General features: G+C 28.2%; 1 protein-coding gene across 1 annotated transcript in view; it reads left to right on the top strand.

Annotated features, from left to right (window-relative positions):
• The window catches only part of LOC135923553 (titin-like), a 156,430-nt gene that overhangs the window by 119,619 nt on the left and 11,719 nt on the right, over positions 1–25,092 (top strand). The window contains exons 59-73 of the mRNA XM_065458360.1: positions 1,405–1,683; positions 1,728–1,853; positions 1,908–2,174; positions 2,229–2,327; positions 2,626–2,722; positions 2,822–2,916; positions 9,832–10,095; positions 10,346–10,609; positions 10,673–10,930; positions 13,951–14,316; positions 16,210–16,515; positions 18,084–18,449; positions 21,793–22,065; positions 23,307–23,408; positions 23,458–23,661. Coding sequence (XP_065314432.1) covers positions 1,405–1,683; positions 1,728–1,853; positions 1,908–2,174; positions 2,229–2,327; positions 2,626–2,722; positions 2,822–2,916; positions 9,832–10,095; positions 10,346–10,609; positions 10,673–10,930; positions 13,951–14,316; positions 16,210–16,515; positions 18,084–18,449; positions 21,793–22,065; positions 23,307–23,408; positions 23,458–23,661 — 3,366 coding nt within the window. The remainder of the gene's footprint in view (positions 1–1,404; positions 1,684–1,727; positions 1,854–1,907; positions 2,175–2,228; positions 2,328–2,625; positions 2,723–2,821; positions 2,917–9,831; positions 10,096–10,345; positions 10,610–10,672; positions 10,931–13,950; positions 14,317–16,209; positions 16,516–18,083; positions 18,450–21,792; positions 22,066–23,306; positions 23,409–23,457; positions 23,662–25,092) is intronic.

Here is a 25,092-nt window from a genome sequence, read left to right as displayed (position 1 = left end):
TATATATTTCTTATCATCTCTAATCATTAAAAAAAATCGTATATAATGTTAATATTTTCAAGGCATATATTAAAATCAATATTTATATTTTATACGTTGATGATTAAGACATATGAATGATAGAAGGCCTGGGTGAGATGGTATTTTATTATTTTGCAATAGAATTTTTATTTATTATTTATTATTTATGAGTATAAAATAATAGTATCACTGGATAGTCTTTTCATTAGATAAATATAAATACATCACAACTTCTTATCGGTTATAATATAAGCGTTAGCTAGAATTTATAAAACCATGCCACTTTACCCCATGCTATGGTAAAATGGGTATGCATCTAAGGTGGAATAGTTAAAATCATTTTTGAAGCATTTATAACATTATAATTATTTCTTATTATTTAAAATAATTTAATTTGCATATTCATAGAAAGATGGGCACGTTTAAAATTATCCGTTTGAGTACATGACTCATTCATTGCAAATATTGGATTTAATTTATCTCCCTTTAAAAACAACTATTCTTATGATTAATATAACAGGTTAGGTGAACAAAAGCAGTGATTTATCATTTTTTGGCTCTTTCTTATTTTTTCTGCATCAATAATATATTTATGAAGGGTTGGGAACGTTATATCTTGTGCCTTTTTGACTCTAATATTAGGCTTGCATTATAAATTTTGGAATAGGAGACATAGTTTTTATACCAAAATTTGATTTCCTTATATTTTACCAGATATAAACAAGTAGACATATTATTATCATCATTATTTGCATTTTATTAGAGCCTGAAATATTATTGCCAGCGCCTGGCTAAATAATTAATCACTCATTATCGATGTGTATATATAATCGAAACTAATGAAAATTATTGAATTTAAAAACATATATCAAGCAGAATATAGCTGCCCAAAGAAGTTCACGCTTTATAATGTTGGTAATATCAGATATGAATTTTCCCCTATATTTCTCCTTTATTTACAGAGGACAGCATTATAAAATAATTAACAAGATTATACTCACTCGGTTTGGGATGAGGGAGGGTCTTAACACCATTATGTCACTTGTACTAAAAATGCTATGAATGGCTATCTAATACTAATATTCTATTTTATTTTTATCAGATGATTCAAGAATATTTGTGAAAATGCTTACCATTTGGTGTTTTAACCTAATATAAAGAATTCTAGCATACTTTATACATAAGAAAAAGCACTGAGCCACATTAATTTAGACATATAAAATTCTATCATGATTTAAGATTTTTTTTATTGAATACAAAATTCCGGATGTCAATATTGATTTTAAAACATATAATTTTCATAATTTAATTTTGAATAAAAAATTTTTTTTAATCTAGACTTAAATTACAAATATAATATTTTTTATTCAATCCCTTTCAAAGCTGCTCACATTATAAAATCGATGGACAAAGATAATATTATTGTGACAGAATCTGGTGATGACATTGAAATTGTCATAGAGATACCTGATTCCATTAAGCCTCCAGTGATTTTGTTAAAAGATAATACACCAGTTTCCAAAGAAGATAGGAGAATTAGTACCACGATTGAGAATAATAAAATAATATTCAAGATAGATCAAATAAAATCAAGTGATGAGGGATTATATGTGTTTGATACAGGAGAAAAACAAAATGTGATTCATATCATAGTCAAAGAGAGTAATTAATACTTATTATATGAAAAATTATTAAAAATATGAAAGGTAAAGAAAAACAACCTAAAATTTTTAGGGAACATGAAATTACTACTTCAGAGACATTTACAGAAACAGAAACAACTACATATCGTTATGATGCTGATCAGATATCGATGGATAAAGATGAAATGGGTTATTTATTTTTAAATTATATTTTAAACTTTTTTAATACTAAAAATAATATAGAAATACCTATACGTTTGTTTACAAAAACTCAGCATGCTGAAGTTCCTGAAAATAACAATTTAGATATTATAATAAAAACGTCTCATGAGATACCAAATATATTTTGGGAGAAGGATAATATAATAGTTGATGAAAGTGAGAAAGTTGAAAAAATTAAATCTGGCATGGATCATCATTTGATCATTAAAGAAGTTACTAAATCCGATCATGGAGTATATATGGGATCATACGAAGATAAAAAAATCATTATAAAAGTTACAATAAAAGGTGATTAAAAGTTTTTTGTTATTTAACTTAAACCTAAATATATTTTAAAATTAGAACCAAAAGATGTAATAGTAGATGAGTCTCAGAAAAATGCTGATGAAGTCAGAGTTACATCGTTAATTATGAAAAGACCATCTCAGACGCCAATACTAAGTTTTTAAAAAAATCCGAATTATATATTATTTAGGATTATTAAATCGATTGAGAGAGACTGTAGAATTTTTTTTCAGATAAAAAGAAAGAAAGAAAGAAAGAAAGAAAGAAAGAAAGAAAGAAAGAAAGAAAGAAAGAAAGAAAGAAAGGAATGTTATATTATCAAGTCCCTTAATTGCATATTATCTATATCATGTTAATTAATTATAAATGACAGATTATCTAAAGTTGAATCTCTATAGATATGTGTTTATTAATTATAAAATATATTAATATTTTAATTTTTATCCAAATAAAGTGGAAACAGAAGCGTATCCTGGTAAAAAAATAAAATTAGAAACTCATATAGTTGATCAACCGGATAAAAGAAAAGTCGATGAAATAGTTGAAGAATCGTAATAATTTTAAATTTATAATTGTAAAATTATTATAATAATTTTTACTTTAAATATAAAAATATTTTTTAATTTAAATAAAAAAAATTTATTAAAAAGGTTTGAAGAAATTAGGAAATATGACTCTGATGTAAAACGTGTTGACGAAAAAGAACAAAAACCCGCGAGGGAAATTAAGAAACCACATGTTAAGGGTAATATTTATTTATTCGTTATTATCTAAAAAAAATTATATGTAAAATAAACTAAGTAATAAACTAAATAATAAGATGAATAAAATAATAAAATTTAATAAATAACGCATGTTATTATAAAAACTTATACAAGTGTCGATATGTCTTGGCCGATTTTAATCATAAATATAAATGTTGTTTATATCATATTATAATTTCAAAAGAATATAAGAATATTTAGAATGGAAATAGTAGAAGAAATAATGATAATTTTATCTCGAAGGATAAAAGAGGTGAAATAAAAAAATGGAAAATGATAGGGTGATATTTACACAAATGTGTGAAAAGGATTGTTCAGTTTGGAGTTTGAAGGCTGATATAGTCAAATTTGAAGTCAAAATTGAGAAAATTATTATATAGTAATAAAATAATAAATCTATGGGAATTTTGGAAGAGCTAAATATTAGAAATAAAAGAGGGAAATGGATTATATGTAGCAGACACACTGCGTCGTAAATTCTATGCTATAATTGGGTAGAAAGACGAGACAGATAGACAGATATTTTATAGGATAATCGAAACTATTTAAAATCAGAAGGGATAGTTCGAAAATTAGTGATATTTAAAGTTATTCCAGAGGAGGGCTTACTTTAGAATTCGAGAGTGACAGGTAAAGCCTAAAGTGATCGAGGACAACTTATGCTATATATTTGCATATATGAATGTGATTATCATTTGGCAGTATGCTAATATTGTATTATAAAATAAATAGAAATTCCAACGGAAAATATTAAGGAAATCCAAGAAATAGAAGTTGATCAAGGCGCTACACTTGAAATAACGGTAACTTTATCTCGCGAAATAAAGGACGTGAAATGGAAAAAGGATGAAACGGAAATATTGGAGGATGATAGGGTGAAATTTGTACAACAAGGGGTCGTTTATAAATTGGTCGTATCTAAGGTAGACCACGAAGATAAAGGAATATACAGCTTGGAATTCGAAGGGAAAAAAGTCAAAACACGAGTCATTATAAATGGTACGGCTACCTATATTTCATCAATATAAATTAAAACCGTATCTATATTCATTTTATAATTATAGAAATACCGGTGGAAAAATTGGAAGAGGTGAACATTGTAGAAATCGAAGAGGGAAGTCGATTAGATTTAGCAGTCACATTGCCCCGTAAAGTCGATACAGTAACTTGGAAGAAGGACGAGACAGAGATTTTAAAAGACGATCGAATATCCTTCCAACCAGAAGGGGTAGTTCAAAAATTAGTGATATCTAAAGTGGTTCCAGAGGATAAAGGTGTGTACGCTTTAGAATTCGAGGGCGAACAAGTTAAAACGGAAGTGGTGGTCAAAGGTAATATACGTTATATATTTGCATATATGAAGAGATTATCATTTGGCAGTGTGCTAATATTGTATTATAAAATAAATAGAAATTCCAACGGAAAAGATTGAGGAAATCCAAGTAATAGAAGTTGATCAAGGCGCTACACTTGAAATAACGGTAACTTTATCTCGCGAAATAAAGGACGTGAAATGGAAAAAGGATGAAACGGAAATATTGGAGGATGATAGGGTGAAATTTGTACAACAAGGGGTCGTTTATAAATTGGTCGTATCTAAGGTAGACCACGAAGATAAAGGAATATACAGCTTGGAATTCGAAGGGAAAAAAGTCAAAACACGAGTCATTATAAATGGTACGGCTACCTATATTTCATCAATATAAATTAAAACCGTATCTATATTCATTTTATAATTATAGAAATACCGGTGGAAAAATTGGAAGAGGTGAACATTGTAGAAATCGAAGAGGGAAGTCGATTAGATTTAGCAGTCACATTGCCCCGTAAAGTCGATACAGTAACTTGGAAGAAGGACGAGACAGAGATTTTAAAAGACGATCGAATATCCTTCCAACCAGAAGGGGTAGTTCAAAAATTAGTGATATCTAAAGTGGTTCCAGAGGATAAAGGTGTGTACGCTTTAGAATTCGAGGGCGAACAAGTTAAAACGGAAGTGGTGGTCAAAGGTAATATACGTTATATATTTGCATATATGAAGAGATTATCATTTGGCAGTGTGCTAATATTGTATTATAAAATAAATAGAAATTCCAACGGAAAAGATTGAGGAAATCCAAGTAATAGAAGTTGATCAAGGCGCTACACTTGAAATAACGGTAACTTTATCTCGCGAAATAAAGGACGTGAAATGGAAAAAGGATGAAACGGAAATATTGGAGGATGATAGGGTGAAATTTGTACAACAAGGGGTCGTTTATAAATTGGTCGTATCTAAGGTAGACCACGAAGATAAAGGAATATACAGCTTGGAATTCGAAGGGAAAAAAGTCAAAACACGAGTCATTATAAATGGTACGGCTACCTATATTTCATCAATATAAATTAAAACCGTATCTATATTCATTTTATAATTATAGAAATACCGGTGGAAAAATTGGAAGAGGTGAACATTGTAGAAATCGAAGAGGGAAGTCGATTAGATTTAGCAGTCACATTGCCCCGTAAAGTCGATACAGTAACTTGGAAGAAGGACGAGACAGAGATTTTAAAAGACGATCGAATATCCTTCCAACCAGAAGGGGTAGTTCAAAAATTAGTGATATCTAAAGTGGTTCCAGAGGATAAAGGTGTGTACGCTTTAGAATTCGAGGGCGAACAAGTTAAAACGGAAGTGGTGGTCAAAGGTAATATACGTTATATATTTGCATATATGAAGAGATTATCATTTGGCAGTGTGCTAATATTGTATTATAAAATAAATAGAAATTCCAACGGAAAAGATTGAGGAAATCCAAGTAATAGAAGTTGATCAAGGCGCTACACTTGAAATAACGGTAACTTTATCTCGCGAAATAAAGGACGTGAAATGGAAAAAGGATGAAACGGAAATATTGGAGGATGATAGGGTGAAATTTGTACAACAAGGGGTCGTTTATAAATTGGTCGTATCTAAGGTAGACCACGAAGATAAAGGAATATACAGCTTGGAATTCGAAGGGAAAAAAGTCAAAACACGAGTCATTATAAATGGTACGGCTACCTATATTTCATCAATATAAATTAAAACCGTATCTATATTCATTTTATAATTATAGAAATACCGGTGGAAAAATTGGAAGAGGTGAACATTGTAGAAATCGAAGAGGGAAGTCGATTAGATTTAGCAGTCACATTGCCCCGTAAAGTCGATACAGTAACTTGGAAGAAGGACGAGACAGAGATTTTAAAAGACGATCGAATATCCTTCCAACCAGAAGGGGTAGTTCAAAAATTAGTGATATCTAAAGTGGTTCCAGAGGATAAAGGTGTGTACGCTTTAGAATTCGAGGGCGAACAAGTTAAAACGGAAGTGGTGGTCAAAGGTAATATACGTTATATATTTGCATATATGAAGAGATTATCATTTGGCAGTGTGCTAATATTGTATTATAAAATAAATAGAAATTCCAACGGAAAAGATTGAGGAAATCCAAGTAATAGAAGTTGATCAAGGCGCTACACTTGAAATAACGGTAACTTTATCTCGCGAAATAAAGGACGTGAAATGGAAAAAGGATGAAACGGAAATATTGGAGGATGATAGGGTGAAATTTGTACAACAAGGGGTCGTTTATAAATTGGTCGTATCTAAGGTAGACCACGAAGATAAAGGAATATACAGCTTGGAATTCGAAGGGAAAAAAGTCAAAACACGAGTCATTATAAATGGTACGGCTACCTATATTTCATCAATATAAATTAAAACCGTATCTATATTCATTTTATAATTATAGAAATACCGGTGGAAAAATTGGAAGAGGTGAACATTGTAGAAATCGAAGAGGGAAGTCGATTAGATTTAGCAGTCACATTGCCCCGTAAAGTCGATACAGTAACTTGGAAGAAGGACGAGACAGAGATTTTAAAAGACGATCGAATATCCTTCCAACCAGAAGGGGTAGTTCAAAAATTAGTGATATCTAAAGTGGTTCCAGAGGATAAAGGTGTGTACGCTTTAGAATTCGAGGGCGAACAAGTTAAAACGGAAGTGGTGGTCAAAGGTAATATACGTTATATATTTGCATATATGAAGAGATTATCATTTGGCAGTGTGCTAATATTGTATTATAAAATAAATAGAAATTCCAACGGAAAAGATTGAGGAAATCCAAGTAATAGAAGTTGATCAAGGCGCTACACTTGAAATAACGGTAACTTTATCTCGCGAAATAAAGGACGTGAAATGGAAAAAGGATGAAACGGAAATATTGGAGGATGATAGGGTGAAATTTGTACAACAAGGGGTCGTTTATAAATTGGTCGTATCTAAGGTAGACCACGAAGATAAAGGAATATACAGCTTGGAATTCGAAGGGAAAAAAGTCAAAACACGAGTCATTATAAATGGTACGGCTACCTATATTTCATCAATATAAATTAAAACCGTATCTATATTCATTTTATAATTATAGAAATACCGGTGGAAAAATTGGAAGAGGTGAACATTGTAGAAATCGAAGAGGGAAGTCGATTAGATTTAGCAGTCACATTGCCCCGTAAAGTCGATACAGTAACTTGGAAGAAGGACGAGACAGAGATTTTAAAAGACGATCGAATATCCTTCCAACCAGAAGGGGTAGTTCAAAAATTAGTGATATCTAAAGTGGTTCCAGAGGATAAAGGTGTGTACGCTTTAGAATTCGAGGGCGAACAAGTTAAAACGGAAGTGGTGGTCAAAGGTAATATACGTTATATATTTGCATATATGAAGAGATTATCATTTGGCAGTGTGCTAATATTGTATTATAAAATAAATAGAAATTCCAACGGAAAAGATTGAGGAAATCCAAGTAATAGAAGTTGATCAAGGCGCTACACTTGAAATAACGGTAACTTTATCTCGCGAAATAAAGGACGTGAAATGGAAAAAGGATGAAACGGAAATATTGGAGGATGATAGGGTGAAATTTGTACAACAAGGGGTCGTTTATAAATTGGTCGTATCTAAGGTAGACCACGAAGATAAAGGAATATACAGCTTGGAATTCGAAGGGAAAAAAGTCAAAACACGAGTCATTATAAATGGTACGGCTACCTATATTTCATCAATATAAATTAAAACCGTATCTATATTCATTTTATAATTATAGAAATACCGGTGGAAAAATTGGAAGAGGTGAACATTGTAGAAATCGAAGAGGGAAGTCGATTAGATTTAGCAGTCACATTGCCCCGTAAAGTCGATACAGTAACTTGGAAGAAGGACGAGACAGAGATTTTAAAAGACGATCGAATATCCTTCCAACCAGAAGGGGTAGTTCAAAAATTAGTGATATCTAAAGTGGTTCCAGAGGATAAAGGTGTGTACGCTTTAGAATTCGAGGGCGAACAAGTTAAAACGGAAGTGGTGGTCAAAGGTAATATACGTTATATATTTGCATATATGAAGAGATTATCATTTGGCAGTGTGCTAATATTGTATTATAAAATAAATAGAAATTCCAACGGAAAAGATTGAGGAAATCCAAGTAATAGAAGTTGATCAAGGCGCTACACTTGAAATAACGGTAACTTTATCTCGCGAAATAAAGGACGTGAAATGGAAAAAGGATGAAACGGAAATATTGGAGGATGATAGGGTGAAATTTGTACAACAAGGGGTCGTTTATAAATTGGTCGTATCTAAGGTAGACCACGAAGATAAAGGAATATACAGCTTGGAATTCGAAGGGAAAAAAGTCAAAACACGAGTCATTATAAATGGTACGGCTACCTATATTTCATCAATATAAATTAAAACCGTATCTATATTCATTTTATAATTATAGAAATACCGGTGGAAAAATTGGAAGAGGTGAACATTGTAGAAATCGAAGAGGGAAGTCGATTAGATTTAGCAGTCACATTGCCCCGTAAAGTCGATACAGTAACTTGGAAGAAGGACGAGACAGAGATTTTAAAAGACATATAGAACAGGTTCTTTAATTCTTCCTGTATGAATTCATTCATACAAATAGACTATGCTTGATGATCGATTGAAATGATTGTGAGAAGATATTTGGTATAAACTTTCATATCCAGCAGAATGTAGATGTTTGCCCATTTTTATAATGAGCTTAATCTTAATCTCAATGGAAGATGATTTTTTATTTGTGTCATAGCACATATATGTAGAGTCACCCAAGGGTATGAAGGATCACCGATTCAGTTTTTCATTTTTGTTATTTATGAAATTTATTTTCAAAAGAATTTGCTATCTATAGTAAGAGCTTTTGCTTTTTTAAATATACTGTATCATTTTGTTAAAAACTTATTTAAAATTGATGTAAATTATGTTTTTATATTTGGCGATTGTTCTAAAAAATTTTTGTTTTAAAATTAAAATGAAAATATTCATATTTTATCAACCATCGTACACTATCTGGTAAGTACATATCTAATTCCATCAAAATCTTTTATCTCGAAGTTGAAGTTATGGGCAGCAATAGTCGTAGGCCACCACCTGCTGTCAAAGAAATTTGAAATATTGAATTATGTTTAAAAAATATAGATACTTTTGAACATTAATTTTTGACTTTTATTATAAATTTGATTATTTAATATATATATTTATTACAAATCAAATTTACTCTAATCTTTAGTTAATAAAATATAGTCACAATTTTAATGTTTTGATCTTATCATTTTTAATGATTCATACGGTACGAGATTATTAAGTTAGTTAATAAAAGCTTATATAATATTTGATACTATTTGTGGGTCCAAGCTCCTATTTTAGCAAAAAATAAATCGGGAACTGATTCAAAATCGGCATAAAATTTAGATTCAGTACATCTTCATTCTAAATTTGATATAATATTTCATTTTGATTAATTAATATATTACTTCTATCAAATATTTTTTTAAATTTTAAGCTCTTCCTGTACAATCAGTAAAGATGGAAACTGTCGAGGTGGAGGAAGGATCAACCCTTGAACTTACTATTAGTTTGTCCGAAGTGATTAAAGATGTTACTTGGCTCAAAGATGATAATAAAATATATCCAGGTGATAGAATAAAATATGAACAACAAGGTGAAGTATGCAAATTGAGCATTTCTGATGCCATCATTCGAGATGAAGGGATATATAGCATGTGCTTTGATGATCAAAAAATCGATACCAAAGTCATAGTTATACGTAACCAATTTTTTATATAACAATATATAAGCAAAATTGATAATTCTATTATGTTCACTCTTTACTTTGTATTATAAGTAAAGCTTTATTATGCCAATCTCAATGTTTATTATATTTCCCAAAAATCATAATTTTTAAGGCAATTGTTAATTATAAGAATAATAAAAACTATTTTAATTTTATTTTTGGTAAGAAAGCAGTTTAACATTATTACCATTTCAATTAATTTTATTTTATTTATGTATTTAAGCAACTATCAAACCAAAAATCGAAATGAAGGTTATAGAGGTCGACGAAGGCCAGCGTTTAAATTTATCAGTTACACTACCTAAAAAGGTTGAAAAAGTCACCTGGAAAAAAGATGATTTAAAAATTCTGGAAAATGATCATGTGTACTCAACTCAACATGATTTAACACACCAATTAGTTATTAGTAAAGTCAAAGGAGAGGATGCGGGAATTTATAGTTTGGAATTTGATGATAATAAAATATTAACTAATGTTTTAGTAAAAAGTAAGTATTATTCAATTTTCGTAGTATATATAAATTCTTTAAAAATTATTTTATATTAAATAGGAATGCCTATTGAAGATATACAAACCATAGAGGTTGACGAAGGGTCGACTTTGGAAATTAGCATAACATTACCTAATAAACCTGATCAATTTGAGTGGAAAAAAGATGATACCTATTTAGTAGAAGATGATAGGATTCAATTTCCACATGATGATTTTACTTATAAATTAGTGATAAGCAATGTTAAACCTGAGGATAAAGGGATCTATAATTTGCAATACGACGATAGTGATGTTAGAACTAAAGTTGTAATTAAAGGTATATAGAAGCGAAATATTATTAAACATATTTTTATCATTTGTATTGAATAAAAAATACAAATGTTCATAAATAATCAAATTGTTAACATCTTTAAAAAATAATTCCAAATTTAACAGACTGTGTCCAAAACAGCAGAAAATTAAATTCACAAAATTTCTAAACTTTAATGAAAATAAATAAGCTATATTAAATATAATGAAAAATCTGTCCAAAACATAATTCTAAGAAAATTTCTAAATTTCAAAATATATCATAAGATTGTTTAAGACCTGATGGTATGACAACCATACCTTGGGCCCTCGGCAAATCACTCATATGGGACTACACGTGTGTTTCATCATTCCCTTCAAACATAAATTTCAATTTAATAACACAGGCTGAAATTAAAAAGATAAACAAATACAAAAATTTTAAAAACTTTTTATTCACTCCAGTTGTGACTGCTACTAACGGGCATTTTTCGCCTTCAACATTTTTGTTTTTAAAATATCTTGCTAATAAAATACGACTTTTCACAAATGAACCAAGAGAATTCCTTTTTATTCGACAAAAAATTCAAATAGAAATTTTTAGACACAATTATGGTTTCTTTTTGGGGACTCAATTATAGAATTTTATTTTTAATTATATAATTATAATTTATAAATTATAATATTTTTAATTAGGTGTTATGTGAAATAAATAAATAAAACAAAAAGAAAAAAAAAAAATTTTTAAATAATCGAAAGTTTTGAAACTTTTCAAATTTTTAAAAATGGTTATGGTCACATTAAATATCATATTGCAACTATTTGAGAACTAATTTTAAGATATTTTTTAACCTATATAACTACTTTTAATTTATTACCTTACAAAGTATCAAGGTTCTGCAGGCCGGATGTAGCACCCGATGTAAAATGGTATGATTTTTAAAATCAAGGCCTTAAAAATAAAAATTACAAATCTTGGCAGTAAAAATTATTTTTTTTTAAAACCCGGGCTGATTTTTTACAAATTAATTTAAATTATAATTTATCAGTTGAAAAATGTTGGGAAGTTATATAATGAATTGTTAACATTCATTTACTGCTATTCAATTTTTATTTGAAACAATTTACAAAAGACCGCCAAAATCTTAGAAATCCGGGTCGTACCGAAAAATTATCAAAATTTAAAAAATCTCGACGACCGGCTCAATTTAAAAATCTCAGACGTGTTACAAATTTAAAAACCGGGCCGGGCCATAGGTTTTATTTTTTCAGACTCAAGAAAGGGCTTAAAAATGGGAAGAAATAACATTCTAGCCGGGCCAGGGTTAAAATTTAGACCCCTGCAGGTCTCTGCAAAATATATTTTGAAAAATTGGTATTTCGTTATAATCACGGCTGCATATACTAATCTATTTTTTGCTTGTAAAACATTAGCATCTACATAGTAAATTAAAAAACGTTTATAAGAAATAGACTTAAGCAAGTATCGGACAAGATAAATTAAATTTCATTCTTATTGATATCCGTTGAACGAGAATTGTTGGGATATAGTAGAAATTCATGTTTATTGTATGAAGTCGAAACTTAAAAATTATATCATATTCGTTTATTTAAATTCTATGTATAAAACAAATTATATTTGCAATATGCCTGATCTTATATTATGAAATACGTCCGATTCTTTATGTAAGGATCATTTTATATATGAAAGTGTAATATTATAATAATATATTATTTAATAAGTGCAATCACGGGGAAGGAGGGGGTACGAAGCAACATCCTAAAATTTGCATGGGGTTATAGACCTTTGAAGCAATCGATTTATAGAGTGATGAAGGGGATATTATTTTTAATTTCATTTATTGTGAAGGCTTAGCTAATTAGCAGAATATCAATCATAATATTATTATTAACATCCCAAAAATAATATGTTAATAATAATTGCTAAATCATAAGAATAATAATAAGATGTCTTGATTATTTGATTTCGCCTCGTAATCAAGTCTTTTGGGAGAAGGCAATATAATAGGTCTTATAAACCTTATTGCTGATTCTGAATGTATTCTCAAATTATATATACAACTAAAATGAAGAAAAAGGAAGGGATTTAAATTTAAACTATATTCTAAACTATTAAATAATATTAATACTTCTTGAAACCTTAAAAATATGGTAATAAAAAAACTCCAAAAAAAATGAATCTAATGGATGCGCCTCAATTATAGTCGATGCTAATACATTTGATGTTTCTAAATTATAAGAAATAGCGTTCATAGTAAGATATATTGAAAATGATGAAACATCAAAGCCAGTTGAAAGGCTTATTTACATATATATTGTACTGGGAACATTACTGTTGATATTAAAATATATAACACACAAACTTAATTCCATGATTTACCCCTCGAGTTCTTAAAACAAGAGAAATTTTTCATTGCGATGTTTTTGACTATAAGATACAATTATTAAATTTCATTTTTTATTATATCCAGGAGTCATTTTAATAAAATAAATAGTGATGAGCAAAATCTCCAGGCATACTTAATAAAAACTTTATAATTTTAGTATGTTATAATAGATAATATTCTATTCTTTTTTGACGTAAATTATGAAAATAATTTAGCGAAAATTATAAGAGATTATTTTAATTTACGATTTTTATTACTAAATAAATAATAAAATTTGAAAATCTTTCTGTGTTAATACCCCCTCCCCTTCCCCTCCCACATAAAAATTATGGATATTTTAACAATATCGTAATACCATATGATAATTTATTACTAGTGATGTTAGAGTAGTAACTTGTTACATTTTTATGAAAAATAACTGTAACTAGTTATTTTAAAACAAGATAATAGCAATTTTAACTAGTTGCATTTATTATATATCATGCTTCATTTACATCAAGCGTTCTGTATAAGGTTTTTTTACTCTAAGGAAGCTTATTTTTAGAAAAAATGGCCACTCTAATTTTGAAAACAGTATTCCTAATAGTCTATTTTTCAAAAATAACCATACAACACTATTAATTACCAATATTTTAAAAAGGTTTACCCACGAAACATGAAGTTAAAATAATTGAAAAATTTGATGATCAGACTCAAAAACTATCTGAAACTCCCGAAGATGCTTATTTCGTCGAAAAATTAAAGGATGTGACATTGATAATCAATCAGCCTTTATTATTACAAGTCAAATTAAGCAAACCTGTAAATGACACTGAAATCATATGGGTCAAAGATGATACAATTTTATCTGAGAAAACAATCGATTTATCTAGAATTATTCTAGAAAAATCCCCTATTGATAATTTAACTTACACGTTAAATATAAAAAAGACGAAGTTAGAAGATGGGGGCGTCTATAAATGTATCTATAAAAAAATGGAGACATCAGCTAATGTTGAAATTAAAGGTATACATTTTATATAATAATAAAACTTATCTAATGATTAATAATGTTGAGTTTTTAATTTTCTATTACAAATTTTTCAGATTTTAAAATATAATAATTATGATTTCTATTTGAAACACAAGTATAGTTTCGTTCTAATATAGTTCTTATCGGAATAATTTAATACATTGTTGTGATTACATTGTCAACTAATTGAAGCATTATACATTAATAATTTAATAAAGGCCTCATAGAATAAAATCTAAAAAACTAGTAAATAGAATATAATTGGAAAGCTATAATAGCTCTAATTTCATATAAAAACTTACTTTCTTCATTTCTTTTTTCCTCCTCGCAGTGTCCTTAGGTTGTTGGTGATGAACGGAATAAAGCTGATATGGTAGTCTGCATAGTATCTCAGCTCATAAAATCGTGGAATCACAAAGATATTTTGGAAAAATAGGCTATATAATTATAATATAATATCATGCCAGTGATAGACATTTAGCTAAAAGAAATTGAGGTGAATCCAACTTGTTACTCTGAATAGGTCCACTAATTAAAGGATGAAAGGGATATTAGCCTTTTTGAATTATTTTAGAAGTATTTCTAGTTTTAAGATGAGTTTTGCCTCCCTTTAGAAATTTTCACTGAAGTTAGTCACATCTATGAATATCTAAGCTGGAGGTGTTTCGTTTGACAGGTTAGAGGTAGTCCTCGGAATCGGGTTCAAAATTAGGTATTCAATGGAACCGAAATTAAACAAGTAATCAAGTGCCGGAATATATGATTTGAGACTGATAGTTAGAGCGCAGCTATCGGTGTCCATGAATGTGGGTAGTAAAGGATAAGTCAAAAAGAATCCTGGGATTTGAAATCGAGGTGTTAATAGAGTCCCATATATGATTAAAAGTCGTTATTTTTAATAAAAATTATTTTGGCAGCAGTAGTTGGCTGAGGCAATTTTAGCTGTATGGGTGGAGGATTCTGCTCCCTCCTTAATTTCATGACCAATTTGAAGGGATATTAGATAACTAGACAGGCATAATTTTTTGAAGATTAACCGCGGAAGATGGACCTAGGCAATGGATCTTGATTCACCTATTCTTCTTATTTTTAAGATTTCTAAGAGTGCTCCAAGGACTCTCTATTTAAAAATTTTAAAAGTACCCAAGGAGCGGCGTCTTCACAAAGGAAATATATTAGAGGCAACAGACTTTAATTTACCCCCTCCCCTTCCGCAGCATATTTTTACTACCAACACCCTCGAAACCTACTACTAACCCTCTAGAAGTTATATGGAAGAATTCATCTTCCCCAATTAATTAATGTAAACACTTCTGAGGAATAAGGATAAAACGGTAGTGGGATTTGTCTTCCAACAACAAGGTTTAAAAATATAGTTAGTAGTGTAGTTAAGAGAATTGATACCTTGGAATTTTAATTAGTGGAAAAATTTTAAAATATATGGGAATAAAGACATCAAATTCATTGGAATATTTTAAAAGTGGCTTGATTTCCTCAAAAGGTTAATGTTTAGAAATATTTTGCTTGTTGATAGTTCGGTAAAGGTACCGGTTGGTTTTTTTTATATCAACTAGTTTAAGGTAAATTTGTGCTCTGAGAGGAAAATGTGAAAAACAGCTCTAATGTTGAGGTTATTTCTCGATTTTATTACCAGTTTATCGATTTGGATAATGGGGTTGATGGATTATTGCTGATTTTTGAGTAGTGGTGAAGTTGCCTAGAGCAGGTAATTGGTTGGAATTAGAATGGCAGACTGTTTTATTTCTTTGATAATAATTGTTTTTTTGTGAGAGATTATTAATAAAGTTAAGAATATTTTTAAAAAAAATATTATAATCTTCATTGCATATATATATACTTATTTTATAAAAACCTATATTTAAAAAGATTTACCCATTACCGAAGATGCCTATTTCGTTGAAAAATTAAAGGACGTAACATTAATAGTAGATCAGCCTTTATTATTACGAGTCAAATTAAGCAAACCTGTAAATGACAATGAAATAATATGGGTCAAAGATGATCAAATTTTATCTGAGAAAACAATCGATACATCTAGAATTATTATGGAGAAATCTCCAAGTGATAATTTAACCTACACATTGAATATCAAAAAGACGAAGTTAGAAGATGGGGGTATCTATAAATGCATCTATAAAATGAAGGAGACATCTGCCAATGTTGAAATTAAAGGTAATTATAATAATGAAACTTAACCTGCATCTGATTTTTAAAATATAGTGTTAAGTCTTATTTTATATTCCAAATTTTTCAGATATGGAAAAAGTATTCATTTTAATGCTATTTAAAATTTGTTAAGGTCGCAAACAGCTTTGCTATGTTTTGTATAATTTTATCGAATATAAGCTGTTAGGGTTGTATAACTACTTATTTTACTAAAATCATTATGCCATCATATTTCAGGAGGATGGGATTAAAAATATTTTTTGTGGTGTCTGGGGATGGGCATAAGAAGTAAATTTCGACCTATTATCTTAAATTATATTTTTCATAAAGACCCTTTTCTCGGGCTATGCCTCTAGTTTTGTCGAAAACCTCTAAGATCTTAGTCAAAGAATATTACTTAACCCTTGAGAATTTATAAAAGGAGAGCCATATTTTCCTGCCATCTATAACCGAAATCTCAAGGCATAGGTTTAATATTTTTTGGCTAAAATCTTGATATCGCTGCCTTAAAAAATCGACTAAATCTAGGTTATCGACCATCATAACCTCGGGGAACAGTGCATTTATTAAAGAAAATAATTTAAAAGCAAGGCCCAAATTCCCCCCCCCATCCCCAATCTCTTAATAGTCACACTCTATGCCCTGGAAATAGGCAGGCTATTGTAACTACCCACTTCATCCAAATATTACTAAGAAATGACGATAAAAGGGTTAGCTGGATTTGTCACAAGGTTTCGATGATAAATGGCCGTCGAAACACCCGTTGTAAGAGTCTTTATATTTAAAGATTTGATTGCCGGTCAAGTGTTTCTTTATCGATGAGTTTAAGTCTAAGGATTGATTATTGTTGACAAATGTGTTCCCGATAAAAAGGGAAGAACAGCTTAAATGTTAAGATTATTTATCGATTTTATTCAAGTTTAGCTCTTTGGGTGGTGGGGGGCTGATTGATGATTGTTTGTTTGAAAAAAGGAGATGGAGTCTGGAACAGACAATTTGTTTGAATTTGAGCCCTGAATCAGACTATTTCAATTCCAGCCTGACCCGAAAAAAATTTATAAATTGGATTTTCAGACCGATCTAATCCAAATATTTTATCAAAGATTAATTTTTAATCATATCCAAAATTTTGTTTATGTCCGAGTTTTATCCGATCCAAAAAAAGAGTACAGAAATTTTTTGGACTGTGGTAAAAATAGGATATTTCATAAATAGCGGAAAAATTATAAGCGCTAAAGGAAAATAAAAAAATAATTTTAAATATTAAGAAAATAATATAATATAGAATATTATTGAGGTCCGAGTCTTGCCCGAAATTAAAATTTCAAAATCAAAGTTTGACCCGACCGAGTGAGAATCTCTGTTTTGGACTTGGAGTCCATGTAGGGTTCTAGTTTGGTAACTATTGAAAAGACGGATCTATGATCTAATGTGTTTGGATATATTTGTACCTCTTGTGTGGAGGTTATTATAGTTTAGAAAATACTAAAATTACTTTTAAAATTAATTATTATTTGAACACAATTAGATTTCATTATAAATATAAAGTTTTTATAATCAATATTTTAAAAAAGATTTACCCATCAAACATGAAATTGAAATAATTACAAAAGGGGATGATCAGACTCAAAAATTATCTGAAACTCTCGAAGATGCCTATTTCGTTGAAAAATTAAAAGATGTAACATTAATAGTAGACCAGCCTTTATTATTACAAGTCAAATTAAGCAAACCTGTAAATGACAATGAAATTATATGGGTCAAAGATGATCAAATTTTATCTGAGAAAACAATCGATATATCTAGAATTATTATGGAGAAAAATTTAAGTGATAATTTAACCTACACATTGAATATCAAAAAGACGAAGTTAGAAGATGAAGGCTTCTATAAATGCATCTACAGGAAAAAGGAAACATCTGCTAATGTTGAAATTAAAGGTATAACAATTATATATAATAGAAACTCACATAACAATTTATAACTAAAGTAGAGTTTATTGTTGGTTTTTTAATTTTTTATTCTAAGCTATTTTGGAAATACAAAGTAAAATTTTATTTGAAACTTGTTGAGCTCACATACACAGTCTCTTTATATTTAGTTTATATGCTTATCTAAAGAGTTAAATAGTCTATTAGAATTTATTATCAACGAATTCAAAATTAATGCACTCCATGGAATAAGATCTGAAAAACTAGCTATTATGTTGTATTTACCGAGGTATATTTCGGCCGCGAGCTAAGCCATAATGTAATGTAGGAAGAATGAATCGAGAGAAATCGTCTATGAACGAATATAGATCAATCAGGGAGGGGGCATCTTAGGGAATGGATTTATTCATATTAAATAAGATGAGACCTAAAAATAAACTTATTTATCATTAGTAAAAGAAATACAAAGAAAAAAACTTATTAATAATAATAAAAGATGTGACATAGTCATCATAATAGGTATTGTTCGTGGAAATATTTTTTTCATTTACAATTAAGGCATATGTTTCTTAACCCATTAATGGGGGCTCTTAGTTCCTGTGTATAGAATATTAATTTTTTTAGATTTTTATTACTTCATGTCCTTGTTAAAAAATCCTGAAAATATCATTACTATATAATAACAGACTCATGGTTTAATCTGTACATATGGATCTTTAGCCATTATGCATACCAAATCACCAAAAAATTTATAATCTTATTTCAATTACAAATTTTATAAACATGATTTTTTTAAAAATAATCTTTAAAATTATTATACATGAATTGAATTGTAAAACATCAGAATTTCTGGAAATTTTTCAATCATGATAAAATAAAAAGAATTGGAGTTTTAAAGAAAAATCTGATTTGAGTGTGGTTCTGCACTTTCTTTGATTTCCATCATCTTCTTAGATAAAAAGTGATCACTTGATCTATCAAGAAAATCATTTTCAATAAATTCACTGGGTTTTTCAGGCCGCAATTTTTTTTTAATTTATAGGGCGTCAGCAGAAAACCCAAAGTAAAGTTACATCTCTTTGTTTCATGTCACTAAAAATAAATAATGACATAATTTTTCGGATAAGAATGGATAAGTCTATATTATTAGACCAGAACATTTTCTCCTTTGGAAGAAGTGATAACTACTATTAAATTTTTATAAATCTTTTTAGCAATGGAATAATATAATAAATACTTTTTATTTGTGTATATGTAACATTGGTTAATTTAAAAAATGGAACCCATTATTAAGAAATAAGGGGCAAATAATTGTGAATGACTTTTCCCAACGAAATGATCAAAGCATTCGCCATATAATTGCTTCTTTGCTAATTAGAGATTTTCTTTCAACAAAATTTTTCATTATTTTATTATAACTAATAGGCAAATTATAATCACTACAATTTATTTCAGTATCTCTTACTGTATCAGGAAGATTCGAATTATCTGCAACATTTTTCTATGCATTCCTCGTCGCTGACTTGTAATGCATAGCGGTGGAAGTATGACATTGTCAGCTAAACAATCCACATAACTTAATACATGTTAAAGCATAAAATTTATTTTATTATATTATAGAATATATATATATATATATATGTTATTTTTTCAAAAGCAAATTTTATAATTTTATCCTAAAATATAATATTAGATCACTGTATCTCTTAACTTACCATAGAAGATACATGAAATTATATTTTAAAACTAATTTGAAATTAATTATTTGCCTCGATAATTCTATCGGAAAGTCAACGCGAATATAAAATTCCGAATTCAAAGTAATAATGCTACATTTTTTAAATTAAATTTGAGAAATCATGTAATATTTTTTTAAACTTTCAAGCAAAATTATATTTTATAATTTTATATCTTTAAGAAATATCCTTTGTTTTTTAGAAAATTTAAACAATTTCTTTTTGCTATTTTAAAATCCCATTTTAATTTTTTATTTGTTTTACTATATTTCTTTAATTTTATAAATTAAAAAAAAAATCTCCTAATACTAAATATAATGAGCATATCGTCACTTTAGTATAGTAGAGTGAACTATTTACACCATGCAAAACGGGCTAGGTTAGAATTAAATTCTCATTAATCATTATATAAAATTATGTATTACTTATTTAAAAATATATTGACTATAAAATCATACTATTTATTTTTTATGAAAATTTAGGTAAAATATATTCATCAAATTATTTATTTATTTGACCATATTATGAGGCAATATCTTCTTAATATTCTTTTTTCTTATCTCCGTAAATTTCTTCAATCTATACCCAGTCTAGACCTTGAATTTACTAGCTTTATTATCTTAATTTATTTATTATATATTTTTGTCAATTTATTCGTCATATCTCTTCTCTGCTAAAGGATAACCAGTACCCTTCCTATCATTCGTATTGTCCTCTCATCCATTCATTTTCTATTGGATTCTATCGGTTCAGTTTATAGCAACCTGGAATCCTTCCTAATCAAATCTTTTAATTTTTCAGGAGTTAACTCCTCTTCTACCACCCTAAATCTTATTTCAATATAATTTTCTCCATTAAAACCTTTTTTCTGACCTTTTCTAAATCGACCGGAAGTATTTCTTGTTTCCTCCAGAATTTTCTCATTATTATCCTGCAAATATAACGTCCATTTTGATTATCACGTTCTGGTCCATAAGTTTATCTCTGATATACACTTCCTCTCTTAATCTCCTTGGATATTTATCGGATCTTCATTATTTTTAGGTTTACCAATTATTTCCTTGATACTTATTTGATTTTTTTAAGATGCAAGTCTGTAGAACTAACCAAATAAATTTTTATCTCAGTGTTATAGCGCGAATTGCAAATACATTTAAAAACATGACTATCGCGCTATATTTAAACATTATCTGATCTCTCGCTTGATTTAGGCTTCTAAGTCAATAAAAATTCTTATATTTTTTATTTGTAATCCACGTTTTTAGAAACAGTCACTTAATAAATCAAAAAACCTTTATAACGGGTGGTTCAAAAATTTATTTATTTTGTTAATCTTAATGAAATAAAATAAACAGTAGATTATTTTAAAAAGGCCTACATATAAGAATCATATCTTCTTATTTTTACAGTGTTAAGCTCATGCATTTTGCAAAATGGTTATAATACATTTAACTCTAGTATATGCTAAAATTATTTTAATTTATTATTTAAAGAGTTAATGATTTTATTCTTAAAATCATCAGTGAAAAGTTGTCCTTATTTTTTGTTATATAACTTATATTTATTCTAAGTTTATTATTAATATACTATATAATAAAATATAATTCATTATTTAGAAATAGATTTTATGAAAGGTTTATGCGATCAAGAAGTTAATGAAGGCTCCTCGGTGATAATGACCGTTACCTTCAATGGACCCCCTTTTGAAGAAGAAATTATTTGGAAAAAGAATTCTATAATTATTAATGAGTTTGAAAAACAAAATATGAAGCTAGAAAAAGAGGGTTTGCAATACACACTTATTATCAAATCTATCAAAAAGGATCAAGAGGGAAACTACTCTTGCCATTACAAAAATAAAGAGACTCGAGGTCATATATCTGTTATGGGTAACACATTTATTATATCATTCTATACAAACAAGGCAAATGTTAACTAAGATATATATTTAACATTCCTTAAAAATTATTATCATAATTTTAATTTTTTATGATATATTTAAGTTTTGCCCATGGATTCGAGATACCGTTAAGTGATTTAGAGGTAATCGAAGGTAATTATAAAGCTTTTTGTCAAATTAAAATGACGAGTCATTTCAAGTGAGCATTTTGACTTAAATCGCTATATCTTAAATAACGGAGACGATCTTTTATAGTTTCATTTGACTATTTAATAATTTATTCTCTATTCTTTCATAGTTACGAATAAATTTTAAAATCCAGCAATCGCTCTGACAATTTTAAAATGTTAATTTTTTTATTTTATTTATATTAGAATCTACTAATCACGATCCGGCCCGAGCCCGGGTTCATTTTTTAGAATAGAAATAATTTGGTTTCGGGGTGGATCGGGCCTAATATTTTTTAAAAAAATTTCTGGCCGGGTCTGGCTTAAATTTTAAAATATGGTATTAAATTTTGTCAAATAAATTGATATATTTTAAAATTTTTACAAGAAACATAGCTCTAATAATTTTTATTTGTAGAATATTTTTTTTACAATAAAAAAATTAAATCTTTATATATTTAAATGAATTAGGGTCGGACCGGCGACAAATAATTTTTATTTCAGGTCGGGCATTTCAGGGCTTGACATTTAGAAAATTAAATGAGATCATTTTGAATATGTTTAAATAAATAAATCAGTCGCCCACTTCTTTCTCCTAAAATACGATCAGCAGTTGAAAAATTTTGCAAGGAGCCTGTATAGCATATAGTTTCTTGTTTTCTTAACTTTTGAAAATTATTTTCATGGTTTCTCTACCAGTTTAATTTATTCTTTTCACTTATTTTTTTATGAAAATAGTGAAAAGAAAAAGTAAAATAATATTTCTCTCTAATTGACTTCCTTATTCGGTTTTTATCTATTTTTATTGTGTTTTATTTTTAATTTTTCTAGTGTTTTTTTCTTCATATTATTCGTGAAATTCAACTAGGAAAGAAAGAGTCAGGATATAGAGTTAATATTTTTTTAATGATGTCCGGCTCACCCGAAACTAGACCGGTTCCTACTCGTAAGAAATACATTACCCTACGATATTCAAGAATCCAAGGCTTCCCTTAAAGTTTTACATGATTTCTAGATCCCCTATACTAGAATATACTATAATCATATAATTAATTTTTTTAAGCCGTTCCTTCTCCTCCTCAAAAGTTATCAATTCAATACAAAGATGTGAATATAATATTTAAATGGGAGAAACCTTTGAATGACGGGGGCTCTCCAATAATTAGTAATATTAATACTCTCCTTTTTTTAATTAAATATTATCGTAACAATAGGCTATGCTATAGAAATTAGAGAAAAAGCCAAGGAAAATTGGATTCATATTATGACTGTTAAATGGGATATATTTTCTATTATGTTGACAGATTTATCAATTCAGAAGACTTATAGAATTAGGGTAAAGGCCACAAACATAGTAGGAAATAGTCTTCCAGCTGAATTGGAAGATGATTTAATGATACCAGCATCTATCAAAGCAGGTAAATTTATAAATTATTATAATTTTTAAATAATTACATTATGGTTATGTTCATTAATCATTACCATTATATTAATAAAGAAATATGCAGAGAACATATAAAGTTAATTTAATTTACATCATAATAAGTAATATTGTATAAAATATATTTCACCAGTGAAACAACATCAAGTTAAGAATAATTATTAAAAAGTAGAAAAATTATTTATTCATGTAAATTTGAGTAATATATATAATATACAACCAAAAAGATAAATAAAATGTATCAACATAATTTAATCTTTAAAAAATAACATCTTTCTCTTCAAATTCAAATCTATCCGGTGGCTCTTAAATTCCATGACATTAATGAATTTTGATAGTGGAGATAGGCTAGATCAATTTATTATGAATTAATCTTTTATATCTTTTATATAATATATTTACAATAAGTATAAAAGTTAACAATAATATTCTATTTTAATTAGAAATTGTATTAGTGCTACACGATAAATTGAATTTTCATAGAAAAAAATGATATACTTCGACATCATCTGCAATCTTTCACACGCTAAACGTACGATTGAGAGTATTTTTAGTAAAACTGAGAAAAATAATATAAACTCGAATTTTTAAATTCTATGTAATATGGCAGCCATTGAGAAAATTGTTGAAATCGTCCTCATCTTTCATAATATCCACGCCCGTTTTCTCTATAATGGCTAATTATTTTTTTTATACTGCTTTATACAAATATATACTTAAGCCCAAATTTTCTCTTGATACCAATAATGCTTAATTTATTTATAACAAGATTTAAATTTGAATGCCTAGTTTTTAGATGTTTAATCATATTCCAATCAATTTGTAAAAAAATAAATTAAATTTTGGATTGGAATATAAATATTTTATAGAAGGAACTCCCTGTGTTAGAGGACTTTGAGGTTAGTTAATTAAAAATATATTTTATGTATTGCTATTTTCCTATGTCTCTATTTTGATGGGATCAGACCGTTCTTTTCTGAAAAAGAAATGCATCCCCGAATTCGAACTTCATTTTATAGAAAATAATTCATAAATTAAATATAGCATATCAATTATAAATTAAAATTAATTATACCAAATATACAATAAAAAATAGATTATTATTTTTGATAATTTTTTGGCCCTATCCGGAACTCTTAAGATATGGCTATTTTGAATAATATTGGCGGTATTTTTCAAATTCTTTTAAAAGGAAATTGAAAATATGAACAGTAAAAGAAATTAAATGCTCCACATTATATGTTTTTTTTAACTCAATTGATATAATTTAAATATATTTTTTCTGCGCTTCAGGTCTCTAATATTAATAATTTAATTATTATAAAATGATAAATACCAGAGTGTTGAACAGAATCATGAAAACCTAACCTATATATTTTGGTATTTTTTAATGAATGTACCGAACCTT

Source organism: Gordionus sp. m RMFG-2023, chromosome 2 (genome assembly GCF_954871325.1).
Source record: "Gordionus sp. m RMFG-2023 chromosome 2, tfGorSpeb1-WG-v2, whole genome shotgun sequence".
NCBI lineage: Eukaryota > Metazoa > Nematomorpha > Gordioida > Chordodea > Parachordodidae > Gordionus > Gordionus sp. m RMFG-2023.
The sequence above is the reverse complement of the archived record's forward strand: the minus strand, read 5'-3'. Positions and strand labels throughout refer to the sequence as shown.